General features: G+C 44.5%; 1 protein-coding gene across 9 annotated transcripts in view; it reads right to left on the bottom strand.

Annotated features, from left to right (window-relative positions):
• The window catches only part of PUM2 (pumilio RNA binding family member 2), a 79,187-nt gene that overhangs the window by 20,208 nt on the left and 41,260 nt on the right, over nucleotides 1-17,719 (bottom strand). For all 9 annotated transcript variants that reach the window (XM_054987277.1, XM_054986949.1, XM_054987117.1 and 6 more), the window contains exons 10-12: nucleotides 9,125-9,263; nucleotides 2,577-2,720; nucleotides 1,069-1,350 (exon numbers count right to left, since the gene is read on the bottom strand). In XM_054987277.1, coding sequence (XP_054843252.1) covers nucleotides 1,069-1,350; nucleotides 2,577-2,720; nucleotides 9,125-9,263 — 565 coding nt within the window. The remainder of the gene's footprint in view (nucleotides 1-1,068; nucleotides 1,351-2,576; nucleotides 2,721-9,124; nucleotides 9,264-17,719) is intronic.

Genomic DNA, 17,719 nt, shown 5'->3' with positions numbered 1-17,719 from the left:
CTAACTTTTTGCAATAGTTTCCGATTTAAAACATTTTAAGCTCTGCATATTAATGCAGGATATCTGTTACAGTGCATTGTGCCAGCCAGCTCATTTTAATGGGGCATCTTTACCAACTGAAAGAAAAGATACTGAAGGGAAACTGAAGCATTCTAACACGTAGTCCTAAATATTAAAAAATTGTTTCCCATGGGACATTTTCCAAGGTCAAGGTGTGCAAGCTCACTGCTATTCATTTGCAAAGTGCACAGAATTGTGTATGCTTTCATACCTCCTTCTCCTCCTCCTCGGCACTGAAAACAACTACTGACTGTTCTGGTTTGTTTCACCATATGTTAACATTTTCTTCAAGAATAAACCAATCTCCACATTGACGTTTATGATTTTAAAGGGGTGATATATGCATTTATGTTATCAAGCAGTGAATAAAGCAGTAAGAAAGACTGTTGGTACAATAAAAACGAAATAAAATGACAATAATTAAGCACTTTTGAACAGAATAAAGTAAAGCCTGTATGTTGTCAGGTTTTTGAAAGACTAACAGCTGGCAAAAGGAAGTCCCCTTACCTCTGCACAGAAGGAAAGGAATGCATTTACTTCAATTCTCTAGCATTATAAAGAACCCAATCCTGGATGGTAGGTAAATTGCTACCGCAAATGTGCCCGGGGAGCACACAGTGATTTGTTGAGAAAGGAAACTCACTTTCTCACCTCCATTAACAGTACTCCCAATCACTGATGTTGCTGGGGTGATGGACAGCGGGAGGGGATCTCTCTTGCCCACTGCTCAGACAAATGCAGCCCTAGTTACACTTAAAGGACATAAACTTGAGGAGTACAAGACCAACCAATCACAAAAATAAGCCATTAAAAAAGCCCAAAATACAAGCTGTCAGTCACTAACACACTCAACATTATTCCTCATGCACAAGGCCTAGCGAGACAAACTACCTTCCTTACAAATCTAAGTATAGCATTTATTTAAAATTAAACAGTGTATTCAATGAATAGGAAAACAAATTTTCCATCATAGCTGCTCAGACAACCTCTTTTAAAAAATCAGCTTACCTGATGATCCAAATCCACCAAGCGCTGAACCAATAGCAGCACCTAAAGAACTGCTGCTTCCAAAACCAAGGGACGTGTTTCCTGGCTGGCCAGGACCGTGGGAAAAGAGTGAACTGCTCTGGGAGTTATTGGTCAAAGCATTGTTGCCATAAAATGAATTAGACTGCAGACTACTGTTTGTTTGCTGTTGTTGCTGTTGCGGTTGGGTACCCAGGGGCCGAAAAAGCCCATTCGTGGCTCCTGTAAGACTGTTTGCTGTTCCTCCAGCTGAGGCTGCTGCAGCTGCAAAACACATCATTTTCCATCATCATCAATAGGATTCAAAAACATTTTCATTCTAAAAAACAGGCTATTTCATAAATCTGAGAGAAAATTCTTACTACTACACAGAAGCAAAAGCCAATGAGAAAAATCACCACTATCACAGAAAGCTTTAGGCAAAGGACTTTCAGTGAAGCTGCACGGTCGCCTTCTAGTCCACAAGGCAAAATTACTTTGAGCAGGGTGAATATATTCTACATATCTGACAGCCTCTCATGCTCCCGTGGCCAGCTGTGCTTCTAGATGCCTGGCTTCACAAACATGGTCTCCACTGAGTTCTCCACAAACTGCAGAGAACTTGCAGGGCCTCTCACTCTCCACTAGGCCTTTTGTGGAAGGGAGGAGCGATGAGATTTGTGCCATTTCTGCTAAGCCCCTGTTTGGAGACGACCCACCCAGCATGTGCAAAGAACTAAGGGAGGGGCAGAGTGTCTTTTGCTTCAAGTCAGACTTTCATGGAAAGCGGAAACAGTGAGAACTGTGCTTTTTCTGCAAAAGGCCAGCATGAAAGGAGGGGAAAAACCTCCACTCTCACCACAGAGACAGTATTTTAATCACTTCTGGCATCTCTCTCTTGGGGTATAAGAAGCGAATGTAAAAATTCACTAAATACTAAAAGAAAATACCAAACTGAGCATGAGAAAATAACCACCGTTTATTATTTACTCTATTTTGTCCAGCTTATCTATAAAAAGTCAGAGAAAACGTCTCCCTCTTCACCTAACCCACAGTGTATAGTAAAATTATTCAAAGCACTGAACTGGACAAGCAGCAAGTTTTGTTCCTCCCACGAGCTTCCAGGATATGGCATCATTTACAGAAATATTGTGCAGGCTGTAGACACCAGCATTTTCTTCATAAGTTGCCAACTACGATTGCAACGTGTTGCCAGCATAATATCTGCTACTAGCCTTTTGCTGGCCATAGCCACATGCAGCCTGGTTCACCCAGATACTTCTTCACACAATCCCCTATTCAAGAAAGAATGCACCAACCCCTCTGAACCTAAAGGGATCAAGACACGGAAGAGATGCAGATCTTGAGATGAACAATCCAATATGAGATTTTTGTCCGTTATGTGGAAAAAATATGAGCATGTGAGTGTTTTCTCTGGGGGAAAAAAAGAGGAAGCAATAACAATTACTGCTTCTCTACTAGCTAGAAGTCACTGTGGGAGATCTACCTACCTGCTTGTGCAGCTGCAGAACTGATGATGACGGGTGTCGAAGCCACCAATCTGACAGGTGCTCCAAGTCCAGTTCTGGCTCCAGGACCTACCACCAAGGCACCCGTCTGATCGTAATAGGCAGTGGGGGCTAACACTTGATAGCCTAACCAATACAAAACATACGCTAGTAAGGTCATTTGTTTGGGGATGAACACTTTGTTTTGGGTCTACCAGAAATTTATAGCAGTGAGCTAGGGGATGATTGCTAAGCTATTTTGTCTATTAATGCTGTTCCAAACCTCTTTCCCAACTTTACCTGCACACACAACTAGAACGCCCAATATTTGACTCAGAGGCCACTTGCCATTTATCCATCTGCCTGAAGTTAACAGAAACTGCCCACTGGCGTGCAAGTGACTGCATCAGTTCCTCCCTCCTCATATAAGCTTCTCCCAGCAGCCTGTCTGGAGAGAGCGCCCAAATATTGCTCTTCCTAGAGTGCTAAAGAGATACTGATGTTGCGTGAGTTGCCTAACAGGGATCTGAAGGATAACAGTGGAGGGAGAGTGGCATGCAGACAAAAGTTAAGGGGTTGGAGGATGCTATCCCCAAGTTATAATTGCAGTTCTATTTCAGCTCACAAGTATCATCTTATACATTAGAGCCAGTTTGGTGTAATGGTTAAGAGTGGCAGGCTCTAACCTGGAGAACTGGGTCTGATTCCCCACTCCTCCGCTTGAAGCCAGCTGGGTGACTTTGGGTCAGTCACAGCTCTTCCAGAGCTCTCTCAGCCCCACCCACCTCACAGGGTGATTGTCGTGGGGATAATAATAACATACTCTGTAAGCCATTCTGAGTGGACGTTACACTGTCCTGAAGGGCAGTATATAAATCGAATGTTGTTATTATTGCCCTGTTTTAATTTTTAGCTTAATAATTAGCAGTTTGTGACCATTTTGCTTTCCTGTGTTATAGCAGATAATTAAATGGTGAACATGAACATAACCAACCCACTGAATCATTGCATGTTTTACTTTTAGCTTTCCACAGCTGGATAATATTCACTTAGGATTAAGCACAACCCCAGTGCCAGAAGTTCTTGGTGAGTACTGCCCTAAATGTACATTTAATGTCAATTTTAAGAGCCAAGTATGTTGCCCCAGAAATGTTTGTGTGTACAATGTATATTCACAATTGGCCCAGAATTTTGGTATCATGTTTCTTTTTCCAGGAGATACAAATGCCTTCATAAGAAGCACTCAGTAATACAACGTGGACAACATACCGTTTTCCAGTGCTTCCCTATTTAAAATAACCAACCTAAGGTTAATCTGCATATGCATCTACAGGAAACTTGACTCTAAGTAATGCACACCCAATTATAGCACCACTGTGAGTAAGCTTTGTGTGCCTTTCCCAAAGGAGAATATAACCACTCTTTCCTCCCCTTGCTTCAAAAGAACAGGTTACCCATTAACAGAGTGGTAGTAGACTGCATATGCAGTCCTGGGAAAAGAGCAGGGCTGTCCTCTCTCTCTACAGATGTGTATGGGCCTCCTGGTTGAGGTAATGGCAAGGTGCAGTGTTCTGTGCCTCATGCAATGTCAAGGCAAGGTACTCACACATGGAGCTGTGAGCACAGGTGAAATGGTGGGTCATGCCCAAGCAAGCAGGGGGACAGAGAGCCGGACACATGTAAACATCTAACTATACACCATCTGTCTGGCAACATATAGTCATCTGAGCAACAGTAATTTCATATTACAAATGCACTGATAAAACTAAACTGTGCTGTTCTGTTCTACTACCTTCACTACCATTTTCACATGCTAGCAAATGGCCAGGCTTTGACTGCACTCTGCTTTACTGCTCTTCTGTAAAGAATGCAGAATACATTGTTAGAGGATAAATGTGACAAGCAACACAACAACAAAAAACCCTTTACAGATGAACATATAAACTTACAACACACTAGTACTGGCTGCACAAGTACTTACAAGTGATCCTGTGAGTACATGAACAATGGTCCTATCACTGGGCAAGTAGGAATTACTACGCATCTAGTTTTTTTTCAGGACTCAGCAAGAGGCTTGCTAATACATAAACCACCTAGGAAAGTGATTATTGCTGGAACTGTCACCCAAAATGCAGACCCGTATGGTCAGATCTTCTCTCTGTCAGTAGATGTTTCCACCTCAACCTAGGACTCAGGTCATAGATCTAGGTCTCTGAATTTTTTATTCTTGTGTACAAACGCTTGGAATACTAGCCACTTAATTCCTAATCAAATTAAGTAACAAGTAGTATGTTAATTAGCACTACTTGTACAGTATCACTTCAAATGGATCCCTGTCAGACTCTGTATTGGCAAGTCACATATAATTTGCAAAATGTAAACATGACCAGAGGAAAGATAAAGATGTGGACAGTTTAGAACTGATTTTAACATTTCCACAAGTTCCACCTTAAACTTATTGAAGTTTAAAATGAAACACACATACGATGTAAACTAGTTCAATCTTACAGTTAAAATTTTTGAAACCAAATCCACAACTGTCAAATACATGACATATACAACATACTGAGCTAAAAGCTATTCTTTTATGTAAATATACCAATAGGAAAAAATTGCCTTTTGAGATCAAGTATTACAATAGGTCATGTGTTATATTTATTAGTATACGCTTGATATTGGGCATGACAAGCTTTAAAAGTCTGAACCCAACTTAATTTAGAAAACTGACAGGGATGTGAAATATCTAATTTACTTTATTTCCTAAAAATAGCATTTATGTGCTGTTTTATATATTAGCTTTAGTTATGCTAACATAACCTGACACAAAACACGAGCAAAAAAAAAAAAAAGCTGGCATTTGACAGCTCACATATTTATGAAATACTGGTTAAACAAAAGTATTAAACACATTGATTCATTTGGACAGAGAGAACTATGCTAAATTGTAAAAGGAATTTTTGAGGAGGCTTGTGAGTCCAGTCCCTCTAACGGACTTTACAGAACCCTCGGCCAGACCACACAAAAGGGTCGCATCCTTATGGCAACTGCAGTAAATGCTGAGATAATTTTGATTCCTAGGTACATGTAATCCCAGCCCACAATCAACTAGGATGATAGCTTGGTGCAACACATTTCTTGGTTCCTACTGACCTGCGCTCCTGAAAAGAGAAGCAGGCAGCTATACCACATGGCCAATAGGCAAAGTGAAAATATGTGGTTTAAAACTGAGGAGTGAGTAGAAGCTCTATGGAGAAAGTTGTAGGACAGAGGTGCCTATTCCTAAATTAGGGCATTATGATAGTATAATCCTTCCTGACTTCTGCAGAGCTGGAGAATCTCACTCCTGCCATAGCAAAACAACAAATCACAGGCTGATATTTAATCAAGGGCACTCCTAACTTGGTGGCATATCTGACTATTTTACCAGTCAACTGATTGGCATTCCAACCCACAGATGCAAGGTGCACAGGTATTCCTCCCAGCAGCATTTTATGACCCCAGAAAAGTTTATTCTAAAGCTGTGTGACCTGCATAGGTTGGAAGGCTGCAATGAGAAAGGGGTGAAACTGTCCTCTCTTCCCTCTTCTGTCAGCAAAGCTGACATCTGCCCAGGCTCCATCCAACCCAAAAATTAACTCAGCAATGCACTGCTTATTATTCTCTCAAGGTGCAAAAATAAACTACTCTCGCCCTCAACATCTAAAGACCACTTGTGGACTGCATTTGTTTTTAAATTTGCTGAATAATGAATGATCTTGGAAGAGCTGTTGTAAAATGTTACACAAAGTAGCAAGTGTTACTCTTTTACAAAATCATCTGATCTATCATCTTCTCTAAACAACCCTCATAAAAAGTTACCATACTTACTTTAGATTTATCTTGAATAGTTTGGTATTTGTTTGCAAGGATTACTACTCTAGTTATGTTCTGACAATCATGTAATTTGCCTCCATTTTTATCCTGAAGTTCCAGAGCGAGCAACATAGTTAAAAATCAATTTTTTAGACACAATTATTTGCCATGGCCTGTCAGTCTCTGTACTATTTTCGACAGAACCAAGAATGTAAGCCTGCTCATTTCTTTAAGCCCCCTTCAAGAAGTTCAACATTTCTTCCAAAGTTTCATCATTTTTCCAGTGCAGTAGTGCGGGTGTGTGTATAAACAAACTATTATATTAGCCCTTTTCAGCAGTTTCATACAGATAAAAGACACTACATGCAATCCTCCCAATACATGCAATTGCTGTTTCCTCTGAAATGGGCAACATATGAATTCTCAGCCTCAGTATGCCAGTATCAGGCATGGGGCTGAAAATCCATGTGTTGCCCTTTCCAGAAAAAAAGGAGATTGCATGTATCAGGAGGATCTTTGTTCTAACTGAAAAGGGCTATTAACTCATCAAAATCTTTGCTGGCTATGTATTTCTTTTTGCAAGTAATTTTCTCTTCCTCAGCACCTAATTGGCCAGATAAAATACTCTTGTACTTGAAAACACAAAACAGTTATCTCCTTTCCACGCTTTGTTTCTCACTTACACACTTTGTAATGAACTGCAATCTCATATGGCAACCATTACAAAAAATTCTGTGAAAAGGTGTTGCACAAAGAAAATGATTCAAACTTTGAAAAGTTATCTGCCCTAACTATAGCAAATAGGTTTTATATAAAACAGCTTTCCCACACATAATATGGTGAGTGATTAAGTGTGTCTCGAAATAACATCTCCATTAGATTGGATATATTTAGAGCCATAAACTGATAAAGCAATAAAAGATGAAAGTAACATTTTTTTAGTTGAAATTGTCACAGAATAACCTAAATGCTTGAGAATACTCCAAACTCTGAATGTCAGAAGATTCCTGCAACTGTGTTTAAGATTTTGTTTGCTGTCTAGAACGGAGTCACGGAAATATTACAGAGCAAATAATAAAAGCAAAGCTGCATTGTGATTATGCAATGGCTCAAGTTTAAGTGATGCGCCATCATAGTGACTCATTTTTCTTCCTTTGCCATGTTCCCCATGAGCAAAAGCAGCAATTTCTGCATGCCACTGCTCATCTTCTAATAAAGAAAGTTACACAGGTATACACAGTTACTGCTTCCACAGCTTGACTAAATCCCATTACCTGTTCACCAGGAGCAGGAAGTTGATATGGTCAAAAGAAAAGCTGTTCAGAGAAGCACTTTTTAGAACCAGCACTGAAGAAAGGGGGGGGGAGGGTGTGTCTGTGTGTGTCTGTGTGCGTGCGTGAGCAAGCATATAATGCCATACAGAAACATATTAAGACGTTTATAATGGCTTCCATCCTAGGAACTTCTTGTACAAGTAAAAGGTAGTTCTGCTTGTGGTCAAAGGGAGCATCCCAAAACCTTACAGACCACATGACATTTTGGAAGACTGTTCAACCTGGAAGAACAAGCTTTAGAGGATTCAAGGAGCTGCAGTGAGCTGATGGCAAGAAAGCCTACTGTTCACACCAGCTGTGATTCTTTGGATTGAAGCCATTAAATCCACATTTTTTCTGACAGTGTGCTTAAAACAAGTTAGCATTATGTTTACTGATCTTAGGGCTTATGCAGAGATGACCTCCTCATTTGGACTAGGCTGCAGAATAATGCATGCCTCCCACACTCCATGAATATCCCCTTCCATATAATAGTGAAACTTAAGGGCACCCAATGAAGTTAATGGACAACAGGTACAGGACAGACAAAAGAAATACTTTATTCAATGAAGAATTAATTTGTGGACTTCACAAGATGGTTTTAAAAGTGGGTTAGACAGAATAATGGAGGACAGGTCTATCAAAGGCTACAAGTGAGTAAAGTGAACCTCCATATTCAGACACCATGAAACCCAGTGCTAGGAGGCAGCATCAAGCCTTTATGCCCTGTTTAATGGGTCTCTGGGGCAACAAGTTGGCCACTATGTGAAACAGGATGCTGAACCTGATAGACCACTAGTCTGATCCAGCAAGGCTCTTATGTTCTTATCCTGCCACTATCCTACCAGCCTTAATCATGATGAATGTTAACCAGGGTTCCCCTTCTCAACTAGGCTCAGATCTTGTGCAGCTGTACATAAATGACGGGACTAATGGCCAAATTCTGCCCAAGTCAAAACTGTACATGCTCACTAGCTCAGTGTTCACTAACATTATCCTCATCAACATGCTCTATAAAAGCACATTTCTTCCTCGTGGTTTAGATATAGTTCCAACGCCACTGGCATTTCATGGGTCCAGCCTCACCAAATAGGCTATAAACCTTACCGTATATGTCTAAATCTTGCAGCAAGCATACACATTTTTTAAAAGTGTCCCTCGACATGTAAAAATGTAAGACAGCATTCAGTGGTCTGAGTTGTGAACCTCTGACTTAACATATCCCACTAAGAAGTAATTACTTTGTAGTGCGTAGAAAGTCCAAAGTTTTAACTAAAAAAAAGCACATGATAAAGAGATCATATCCAAACAGTATAGTGTGAACACAAGATTTTAGGATAGTCATCTTAAAACTATTCTTAGTTTCCTTAACTCATCATTATATACCTGGCATGCCTGTGGCAAGACCCTGACCAAAAGCCAAAGCTGGATTTGTTGCCGCAGCTGCTGCAAGTGACTCTGCCTGCTGCCCTTGCTGACCCTGATTGGGAGTAAGCGGGCGCTGACTTCCTCCAGTACGAAGAACCTACAAAAGACCAATGACGACACTATTTGCTTAATATCTGAAGGACAAAACTGGAAATTATAAAATGCTGGAACATCTACTGACTGTATCTGGGGTTCTATTTTTTTTAAAAAATCTACAGATAAACAAGGAAAATGTTTACAGCAGGCAAAGACTACTTTGATGGAATAAAAGATACAAATTCAAGGTCTTAGTCTTTCTGTAATTCAGTACTACTAAATAGAAGTGCAGAAACAGAAAAGAGACCAGAAGAAATATATAGCCAAGACAAAATATCTGAGTAATAAATGAAACAGCAAGAACTTTTTAAGATTAATTATAAAATTGTAATTACTGATAAAGTGGGATTGGGACATCACATGCTCTTATTCCAGTGCTTCCTTTCACTTCCCCTAACCACAGCTTATAGTTAAGGGCTCAGTCATATCAGTCACAGGTAAAGCAAGCCAGGCTGGACTCCTAATTTAAGATTTGAAACCAGTTTTGAACCAGGGCTTAAAATCTTGTCATGCGCGAGGGAATTGATGTGACACAATAAGGGAGGGAGCACACTTCGTCTGGCAGGCCGTTCCCAATCTCTCGAATTGTTACGGACCAGCAAGTGCTGCTATATCTACACTGGGCCCACGCCCAGATAATAAAAACATTCATGTCCAATTCTTTAAAAACTCTCGCGCCCTGTCCCAAAGGCTGCTTTCTTCTTCAAATTCCTTTGACAAGCTAGAACATAAATTATGATTCTTTCCTCGTAGATTATCTGTTTGAGAGGAAGTATAGCATGACTAGATGTCAATATTTTATGTTCAGGCACTGATCCATGCCAAACAACCATTCTAAGAAAGGATATACAAATTAAGTTCCTAATAGATTGCTATTAAGAGCTTTTTGTTACTTTTTGTCTTGTGTAACTGATAGACCAGTCAGTTATCTAAGATCTGACGCAGATATCATGATCCTGATCTAATGATGTTTAAATTGCTCACATGCGAACTCTCCTCCTCCTCGAGTTTAACCATAGTGTAGCATTAAGTCTGCACTAAAGCTAACATTAGGTAGTTAGCTCAAACAATTTTGCAAATGCTCTTCTAACCATGGCTGGCAATAACACCTATGAAGATATAATGCTTACACTGAGATTAGCTCTGACGACAACAGCAGAAGGGAGAAGGAAGAGACCATACTCTAACTCTCCCAACCACAGTTAAGGGAACTTGGGATTATTACATCATGTCTAAGGTGTACTGACTATTATTTGTAGTGGTGTGTAAAAATTCAAGCAGAAAATTGGACATTAACTTCGATGAATATCCTTTTAAAAACATGCTTCTGTAATTATTTAAAAAAGCATACTACTCAAATGGAAACACATTTTTGCAACAAAACATTTACTGAATCTTTTTCGGTAATAGGGAAAAGTTCGGATTACTGTCCTCCCACAGAATTCATCAAAAGTAAAGTTATAGCTGATTGCTGCCGCCCCACAAAAGCGTAATTTGCATTGTGCATAAATGATTAATTCAACAGTTTCATACTAAAATCATTAAGAAATCAGGCAAAACAGGAATGGAGAGATGAGCACAGGTGAAGAGAGAAATTCTGGACATACCTATGAGAATTTGTCTTTTTTCTGTGGTGAAGAAGGGAAGCTAGTGTTGAGAAAAGTACATACTGAGGACTGGAAGGCAATATCTGTGTTTGACCTGGAGGAAAAAGGGCCTCACTTCATTCAAACATTGAAGTAAAGAAAGTCCTATGCTACAGTACACAGAATCCCATCTGCTGCAATACGCAGCTAAAAATTGGCCAACTTTGAAAGGTACAAAGAACAGAGAACTTTCCCTCCACATCAGGAAGGGAGGTTGTCAGGTAGCAGTTGCAAAGCCTTCTGTGGTCATCCTCTCCCCAAGGTAACATGTAAGATGGGAATGAGACAAGACTACTTGGACATGCTAAGCTATCCTCGAGACAAGGAAATTCAAAGTTAAAGTCCAGGATTTCCTTTCCTCCTCTTCTGGGAAGCAAGCAGCTAGATTGTCCCTCTCACTACCAGCAAGCCCTTAGTGCTAATTTACTATGCTATGGGTGCAAAGCTCTCCAGAGAACTACTCATCAATCCATCAATGTACACCAAAACTGAAGCCACCAGAACAAGTCAAAATGTACCAGTACCAGTATAGGTACTGCTGATACTTGTAGCTAATCTAATCTCCACTTGCTGATGGGGATGTGGAAGTAAGCTTTGGTGGTTTCCCATGTCTAAGAGAAAGTGATTAAAAGATTGCATAAGGAAGTTGTACTTGATGAGGACGGGCTGACCTTCAGTTAACACAGCTCATGTCTCCCTGTTTTCTCCAGCATTTCAAAGAATGAAGAGAAGACTTCATGCTCCACTACCAGGGAAAGAACTGGTTCAGCAGACCTAATTTTTAGCACACGTAGAAGCTATAAGGCTTGATTTACAATCTGCAGCAGAGAACAGTGAACTCGGGCGGGCAGACCAACAGAAGCAAGTCAGCCAAGAATTCCAACTCTCTTATCTTCAACCAAGGAAATGCCTAGACATCTCCCAATCACAACCAGAATCTCATTTGCATTAAGGAGGCACAGACCTATGTCCAGGAGTTGTAGGTTAGAAGTGCAAGAGGCGAACCTGAGGCCAAAAAGCCAGCACACCTTGCATTCTGGGAAATAAAGGCAGCCAAAGCACATGTAAAAGGCATTCTGGGTTAGTATAAACATACAGGAAAATTCAAAGTGGAGTTTATAAATAATATTAAGATGGTATTTTCACCTCAAGAATATGAATAAACAAAGGTCAAGCCTTATATAAAACACAGCCTTCTTTTCTAATTAGCTTCTAAATGATAAAGAAATATTGCCTGATGGTCAAGGCATCAGTCTAGGAGAGAGAACCTCTAGGCTTATTAGTAAAGAGTGCAGTAGTACCTTTAGGACTAACCAACTTTACTGTAGCATAAGCTTTCGAGAACCACATTTCTCTTCATCAGATGCATGGAGGGTAAACTGATTTGCATATACTCCCCCCTCCCCTCACCACCTATATATATATGTCCAGTTTCTTCTTACCCTCCATGCATCTGACAAAGAGAACGGCCCCTTGGATACTCACCGTGAAGGGTCCTTCTCCTCTGAGGACAGGAGGACATCTTGGGTGATTCCCACCGTCCAATCGGGGAGGCAGGAAATGAAATCTTTCTTCCTCTTCCCTTGTAGGTGGGATCACCCTTGGTTTCCCAGTTCGGGTGACTCCCCCCAGCAGTACCACACAGACTGTGGAAAGATCAAAAAAACTAGATCCCAACAGGAGTGAGATAGAAAACATCAATATAATCAGGTAAGTAAATACGAACAGCATGCAAGAATTAACAGGTAACTTAGTGTTAGAGTGAGCGTGAGAGCCAACAAGTGTGTCCCTTCGGCTCCTACGCGATCAGACAGAAGCAAATATGACAATGCGGAGAGGAGTGCCCATATGACGAAGATCGTGGGCGGGCAAGATGTCCTCCTGTCCTCAGAGGAGAAGGACCCTTCACGGTGAGTATCCAAGGCGCCGTTCTCCCTCTGTGGCGGAGGACATCTTGGGTGCTCCTAAAGCAGTGCCTTACGATCTGGGTGGGAGTGTATCTTCGTCTTCCACCACATGTTGAAGCACTCGTCTCCCGAAGGCCGCGTCCGCCGAGGCACAGGTGTGGAGGTGGTAGTGTCTGATGAACGTAGTTAAAGATGCCCACGTAGCCGCCTTGCAGATATCCTCCGCAGAGGCGTTCCTTCTCAGAGCTGCGTTGGTGGCTGCGCTTCTGGTCGAGTGGGCAGTTATTCCGGCTGGTATTTCGATCCGCTGTGCTTTGTAGGCTTCCGTAATACAAGATCTAATACTGTACGCGATCGCTGAGGCGGACATGCGTTGACCCTTTTTTGGTTGTGAGATATTGATGAACAAGGCGTCCGTCTGTCGAATATCTTCCGTTCTGATCAGGTACACCTTGAGCGACCTCCGCACGTCCAGAGTGTGCCATTCCCGCTCCCTACGGTGTTTGGGATTCGGGCAGAATGATGGCAAGTTGATCTCTTGAGAACGATGGAAAGTGGAGTACGCCTTGGGTAGAAAGATAGGGTCTGTCCTCAAAACCACCTTATCCCTGTGGAAGACACACAGGTCTGGACGGGCCGAGAGGGCACTCAACTCCGATACCCTGCGGGCCGAAGTAATGGCAACCAGAAAGATTGTCTTGATCCGCAGCCATCTGAGGGATACGCTTCTCACCGGCTCAAATGGTGGTTTGGTCAGGGCGGAGAGTACTACATTGAGTCTCCAAGTAGGAAAATGATGGACCGGCGGGGGTCTCAACAGCGTGGCCCCCCTGAGGAATCTCCTAACGAGCGGGTGAGACGCTAGCGAGGTTCCTCCGTCTGTGGTCCAGACCGATCCTATGGCTGCAACCTGTCTCCTGAGGGTGGCTGGTCTAAGTCCCTTGTCGAGGCCCTCCTGTAGGAACCCCAGAATGGAGTGGACAGTCGGATCCAGAGGTGACACTTTCTTACGTCTGCACCATCTATGGAAGGCTTTCCATGCACAGTTATATATGCGAATGGTGGAGCTCTTTCGGGACGCTAACAATGTGTCGATGACTCCCGAGGGAAGACCTTCTCGTTGGAGCAAGTTCCTCTCAATTTCCATCCGGTCAGCGCCCACCATTCTGGATGAGGGTGCCGGATCGGGCCCTGCTGTAGGAGGTCCGGATGCACCGGTAGTTGCAGCGGTGGTGAGACTGACAGCAGCTGGAGAGTGGAGAACCACGGTCGCCTGGGCCACCATGGAGCAATCACGATGACTGTTGCTCCTAGTTGTCTGATCTTCCTTAGCAATTTTGGAATCACTGGTAAGGGAGGGAAGGCATACAGCAGAGAGTCGGGCCAGGACGCAGTGAGCGCGTCCGTGTCCTCCGCTTGTGGATGGAAATATCTGGTGTAAAAACGTGGGACCTGGTTGTTCCTGTGTGAGGCAAAGAGATCCACTACCGGGGTTCTGAAGTGCTCCGTCAGCAAGGTAAATACTTCCTTCTTCAGTGACCACTCCCCTGGCTGGAGCGACTCCCTGCTCAGCCAGTCCGCGTGGATATTCTGGATCCCCCGGATGTGCTCCGCTCTGATGGAGGAAAGATTGTGCTCCACCCAGGTCATGATTTTGTGAGCCTCCCTTTGGAGTCGGGACGATTTGGTCCCTCCCTGCTTGTTTATATATGTTTTGGTGGCGACGTTGTCCGTCCGCACCAGGACGTGCTCGTGGTTGAGCGCACTCCGGAAGTGTTTCAGTGCCAGGAAGACTGCTCTCATCTCCAAGATGTTGATGGGTAGGCTCCATTCCGTTTCTGACCACTCCCCTTGGGCAGGAACGTCGTGTAGTGTTGCTCCCCAGCCTTTCAGGCTGGCGTCCGTGAAGAGTTGGGTGAGTTTTGGTGACAGAAAACTCTTGCCTAGGCGAAGGTTGTCGTCGATTGTCCACCATCCCAGGCTTTCCTTCACCGAGCTTGGTACCTGGAGTTTGATGTTCGACCTCTGGGCGATCTGCCATTGGTAGGGGCGCAGGAAGGCCTGAAGTGGCTTTGCGTGGAACTTGCCCCAGTAGATGGCTTCTGAACTGGCCACGAGCAGACTCATTAGCTTCGAGAGTTCCATGAGTGGAGACGCTTGTTGCCTGATTATCTGTGACGCAAGCTTCCTGGTCTTGGCTCTCTTGTCCTCCGGGAGGAAGAAGCTGCCCTTCTTTGTGTCTATCATCAGGCCCAGATGCTCGAGTCTTTGTGAAGGACGCAGTGAGCACTTGTGTTGATTTATCAAGAAGCCATGGCTCTGTAGGAATTGAATGGTGAACATTGTCTCCCTGATTGAATCGGACTCGGAGGCGGATCTTATCAGAATGTCATCCAGATACGGGTGCACGTGAATGCCCTTCTCCCGTAATTTGACGATGGGAACCACTAGGAGCTTGGAGAATACCCGTGCGGCCGTGGACAGACCGAAGGGAAGTGCTCTGAACTGAAAGTGATCCTTCTTGACGCAGAATCTGAGGAACCGTCGGTGTGGTGCGGCGATGGGAACGTGCAGATACGCCTCTGTCAGGTCTATCGAGGTCAGGAACTCCCCTTCCTGCAATGCCTCGGCAATGGATCGCAGAGTCTCCATTCGGAAGTGTCTGAGTTTGATATGTCGATTGACGTAGTTGAGGTCGAGGATGGCCCGCCAGTCCCTGTTCCTCTTGGGAACCGTGAAGAAAATCGAATATACTCCCCGCCCCTGCTCTGCAGGGGGCACTGGTTCGATGGCCTGTATGTCCAAAAGGTGTTGGATCGCTTTCAGGGTTATGTGGTTTCTGGACTGATTCTTCTTGAGGGGGGAAGGAATAAAACGTTCCGGTGGAAGGGAGGCGAACTCGATCAAGTAACCATTGGACACAATCTCTAAGGACCATGCGTCCGCCTCGGATTCCTCCCAGGTCTTGCGGAACAGGAGAAGTCTTCCCCCCACCGGGGCATCGTGATAGTCAGGGCTTCTGACCCTTATCGTCGGATTCCTGTCGGTTGCCGCGGAATCCCTGAGACCTGTTGAACTTGGAGTGAAACCCAGTCCGCTTGGGATGGCCCCTGGGAGGGTTCCAGGCTCTCTTGTGGTCCTGTCTGTTTCTGGCCAACGTGTGATGAGAGCGAAATGGTTGGTAATTGCTTGGTCTCCTGGAGGTGTACTTTAGGGACCTTGGGAGGACCTTCTTCTTATCCTTGGTTTCTATCAATATTTTATCCAGCTGATCTCCGAATAGCTTCCCTCCTTGGAATGGGTAAGATGCTAGGATAATCTTGGCTTGCATGTCGGCATGCCAAGTTCTAAGCCAGAGTAGTCGTCTGGAGACCGCGGTAGATGCCATGGCCCTCGATGTCAGGGACAGGGTGTCCAAGGTGGCGTCCGCCACGAAGGTGGATGCTTTGAGAATCCTATTAGCTCCTTCCGCTAGCCTTCTGTTGTTCTTGGGAAGCAGCTGGATCATCCTCCTGATCCACACCACCGAGGCTCTGGATACCATAGAGGCTATGGCCGAGGCTTTGATGGAGATGGCCATTGCTTCGTGTGCCCTCTTCAGTACGGCTTCCCCTTTTTTATCCAGGCCGTCTCGAATGTTGCCTTGGCCGTCCTCAGAGAGAAGACCTTGAGACTGTAGCGCTGCCACCGGGGCATCAATCACAGGCACCTGCAAGAGCTCGTCCACAAAGTTAGGTAAGACATATAACTTTCTCATATAGTTGGGTACCTGTTTTGTGGCTGCAGGAGTAGGCCACTCAGCCTTGAGTTGGCGCTCGAAATATTCAGGGAAGGGAAACAGTTTGGGACCCTCGTCTGACCTGGGGAAGAATTCCCTGTTCCCTTTGGGTCTAGCCTTGAGGCCCGAGGGCTTCGGCTCCTCTCTCTCCTCCTCTCCCTCGGATGGATCCTTGAGGTCCAGGGCTGAAAGGGTCTTGGAGAGTAGGTATTGGTAATCTTCCAGCTGGAACAACCTATTGGATGGATGGGCAGTGGTGGGGTCTAACTCCTGCTCCTCCTCCGACAGAAATTCTCCCTCCTCTGAGATGTCACTGAGGGAGAGATCTTCATCATAGCAGGCCGAGACCTTGTTAGTGGTCGGGCCTAGAGGTTGTTTGCGGGCCGCCTTAGTGGGCCAGGTGCTTCTCTGGTGAGAAGGACCCGGAATAGGCTGGTCTGGGATGGGCTGAGAACGATCAGGATCTGAAGTCTGCCCCCGACTAATGGCCCAGATCTCCTCTCTAAGGGACCTCCTGATGGCAGCCAAGATCTGGGGCGACAGTTCCTCAGAAGGATCACTTACTTGAGTTCCTGAAGGCGTCGCACTGAGATCCTGCGACGAGGGCCCCGATCCGTGCCCAAGTTCTCCCGCCGGGAGGTTGGGAAGCACGTTGCCACGTTTTGGCGGGAAGTCGCAGCTGGCCGCCGTTCCCGCCGAAATCGAGTTGCGCGCCATCTCGCCGGTCTGTTTTCGTTTTTCACGGCGCGCTGCCCTCTCTGGCTTGGGTGAAGACAGACGAGGGCGCTTTGTTGCAGGGTGTTCTCTCTTCGACGAGTCTTCCCCGGGGGACCGATCAGGCCTCCGCGGCGCGTCGGTTCCCGCCGGATCGTCCCCTGCCGCTGGAAGGACTGGTCCTAGGGAGCCGTCTCCAGCCTTGTCCATGAAAGAGTCTTCAGAGTCGGAAGACTCCCTTGTAGCCATCCTGGTCTCCCTGCGAGTAGAGGACTCCTCTCCGCAGGGTAAAAAGAATAAGGGTATGGACCAAGAAAGAAGACAGCACAGAGTAGTGAAAGGGGCTGAATAAGGAAAGGTAAGCCTCTAAGGCTGAAGTGGGAAGGGAAAAGGCAAAGGCAAAGGGTGAATA

This window comes from Eublepharis macularius, chromosome 1 (assembly GCF_028583425.1).
Source record: "Eublepharis macularius isolate TG4126 chromosome 1, MPM_Emac_v1.0, whole genome shotgun sequence".
Lineage (NCBI taxonomy): Eukaryota > Metazoa > Chordata > Lepidosauria > Squamata > Eublepharidae > Eublepharis > Eublepharis macularius.
Note: the sequence above shows the minus strand (reverse complement) of the source record. Positions and strands in the feature narration are given on the sequence as shown.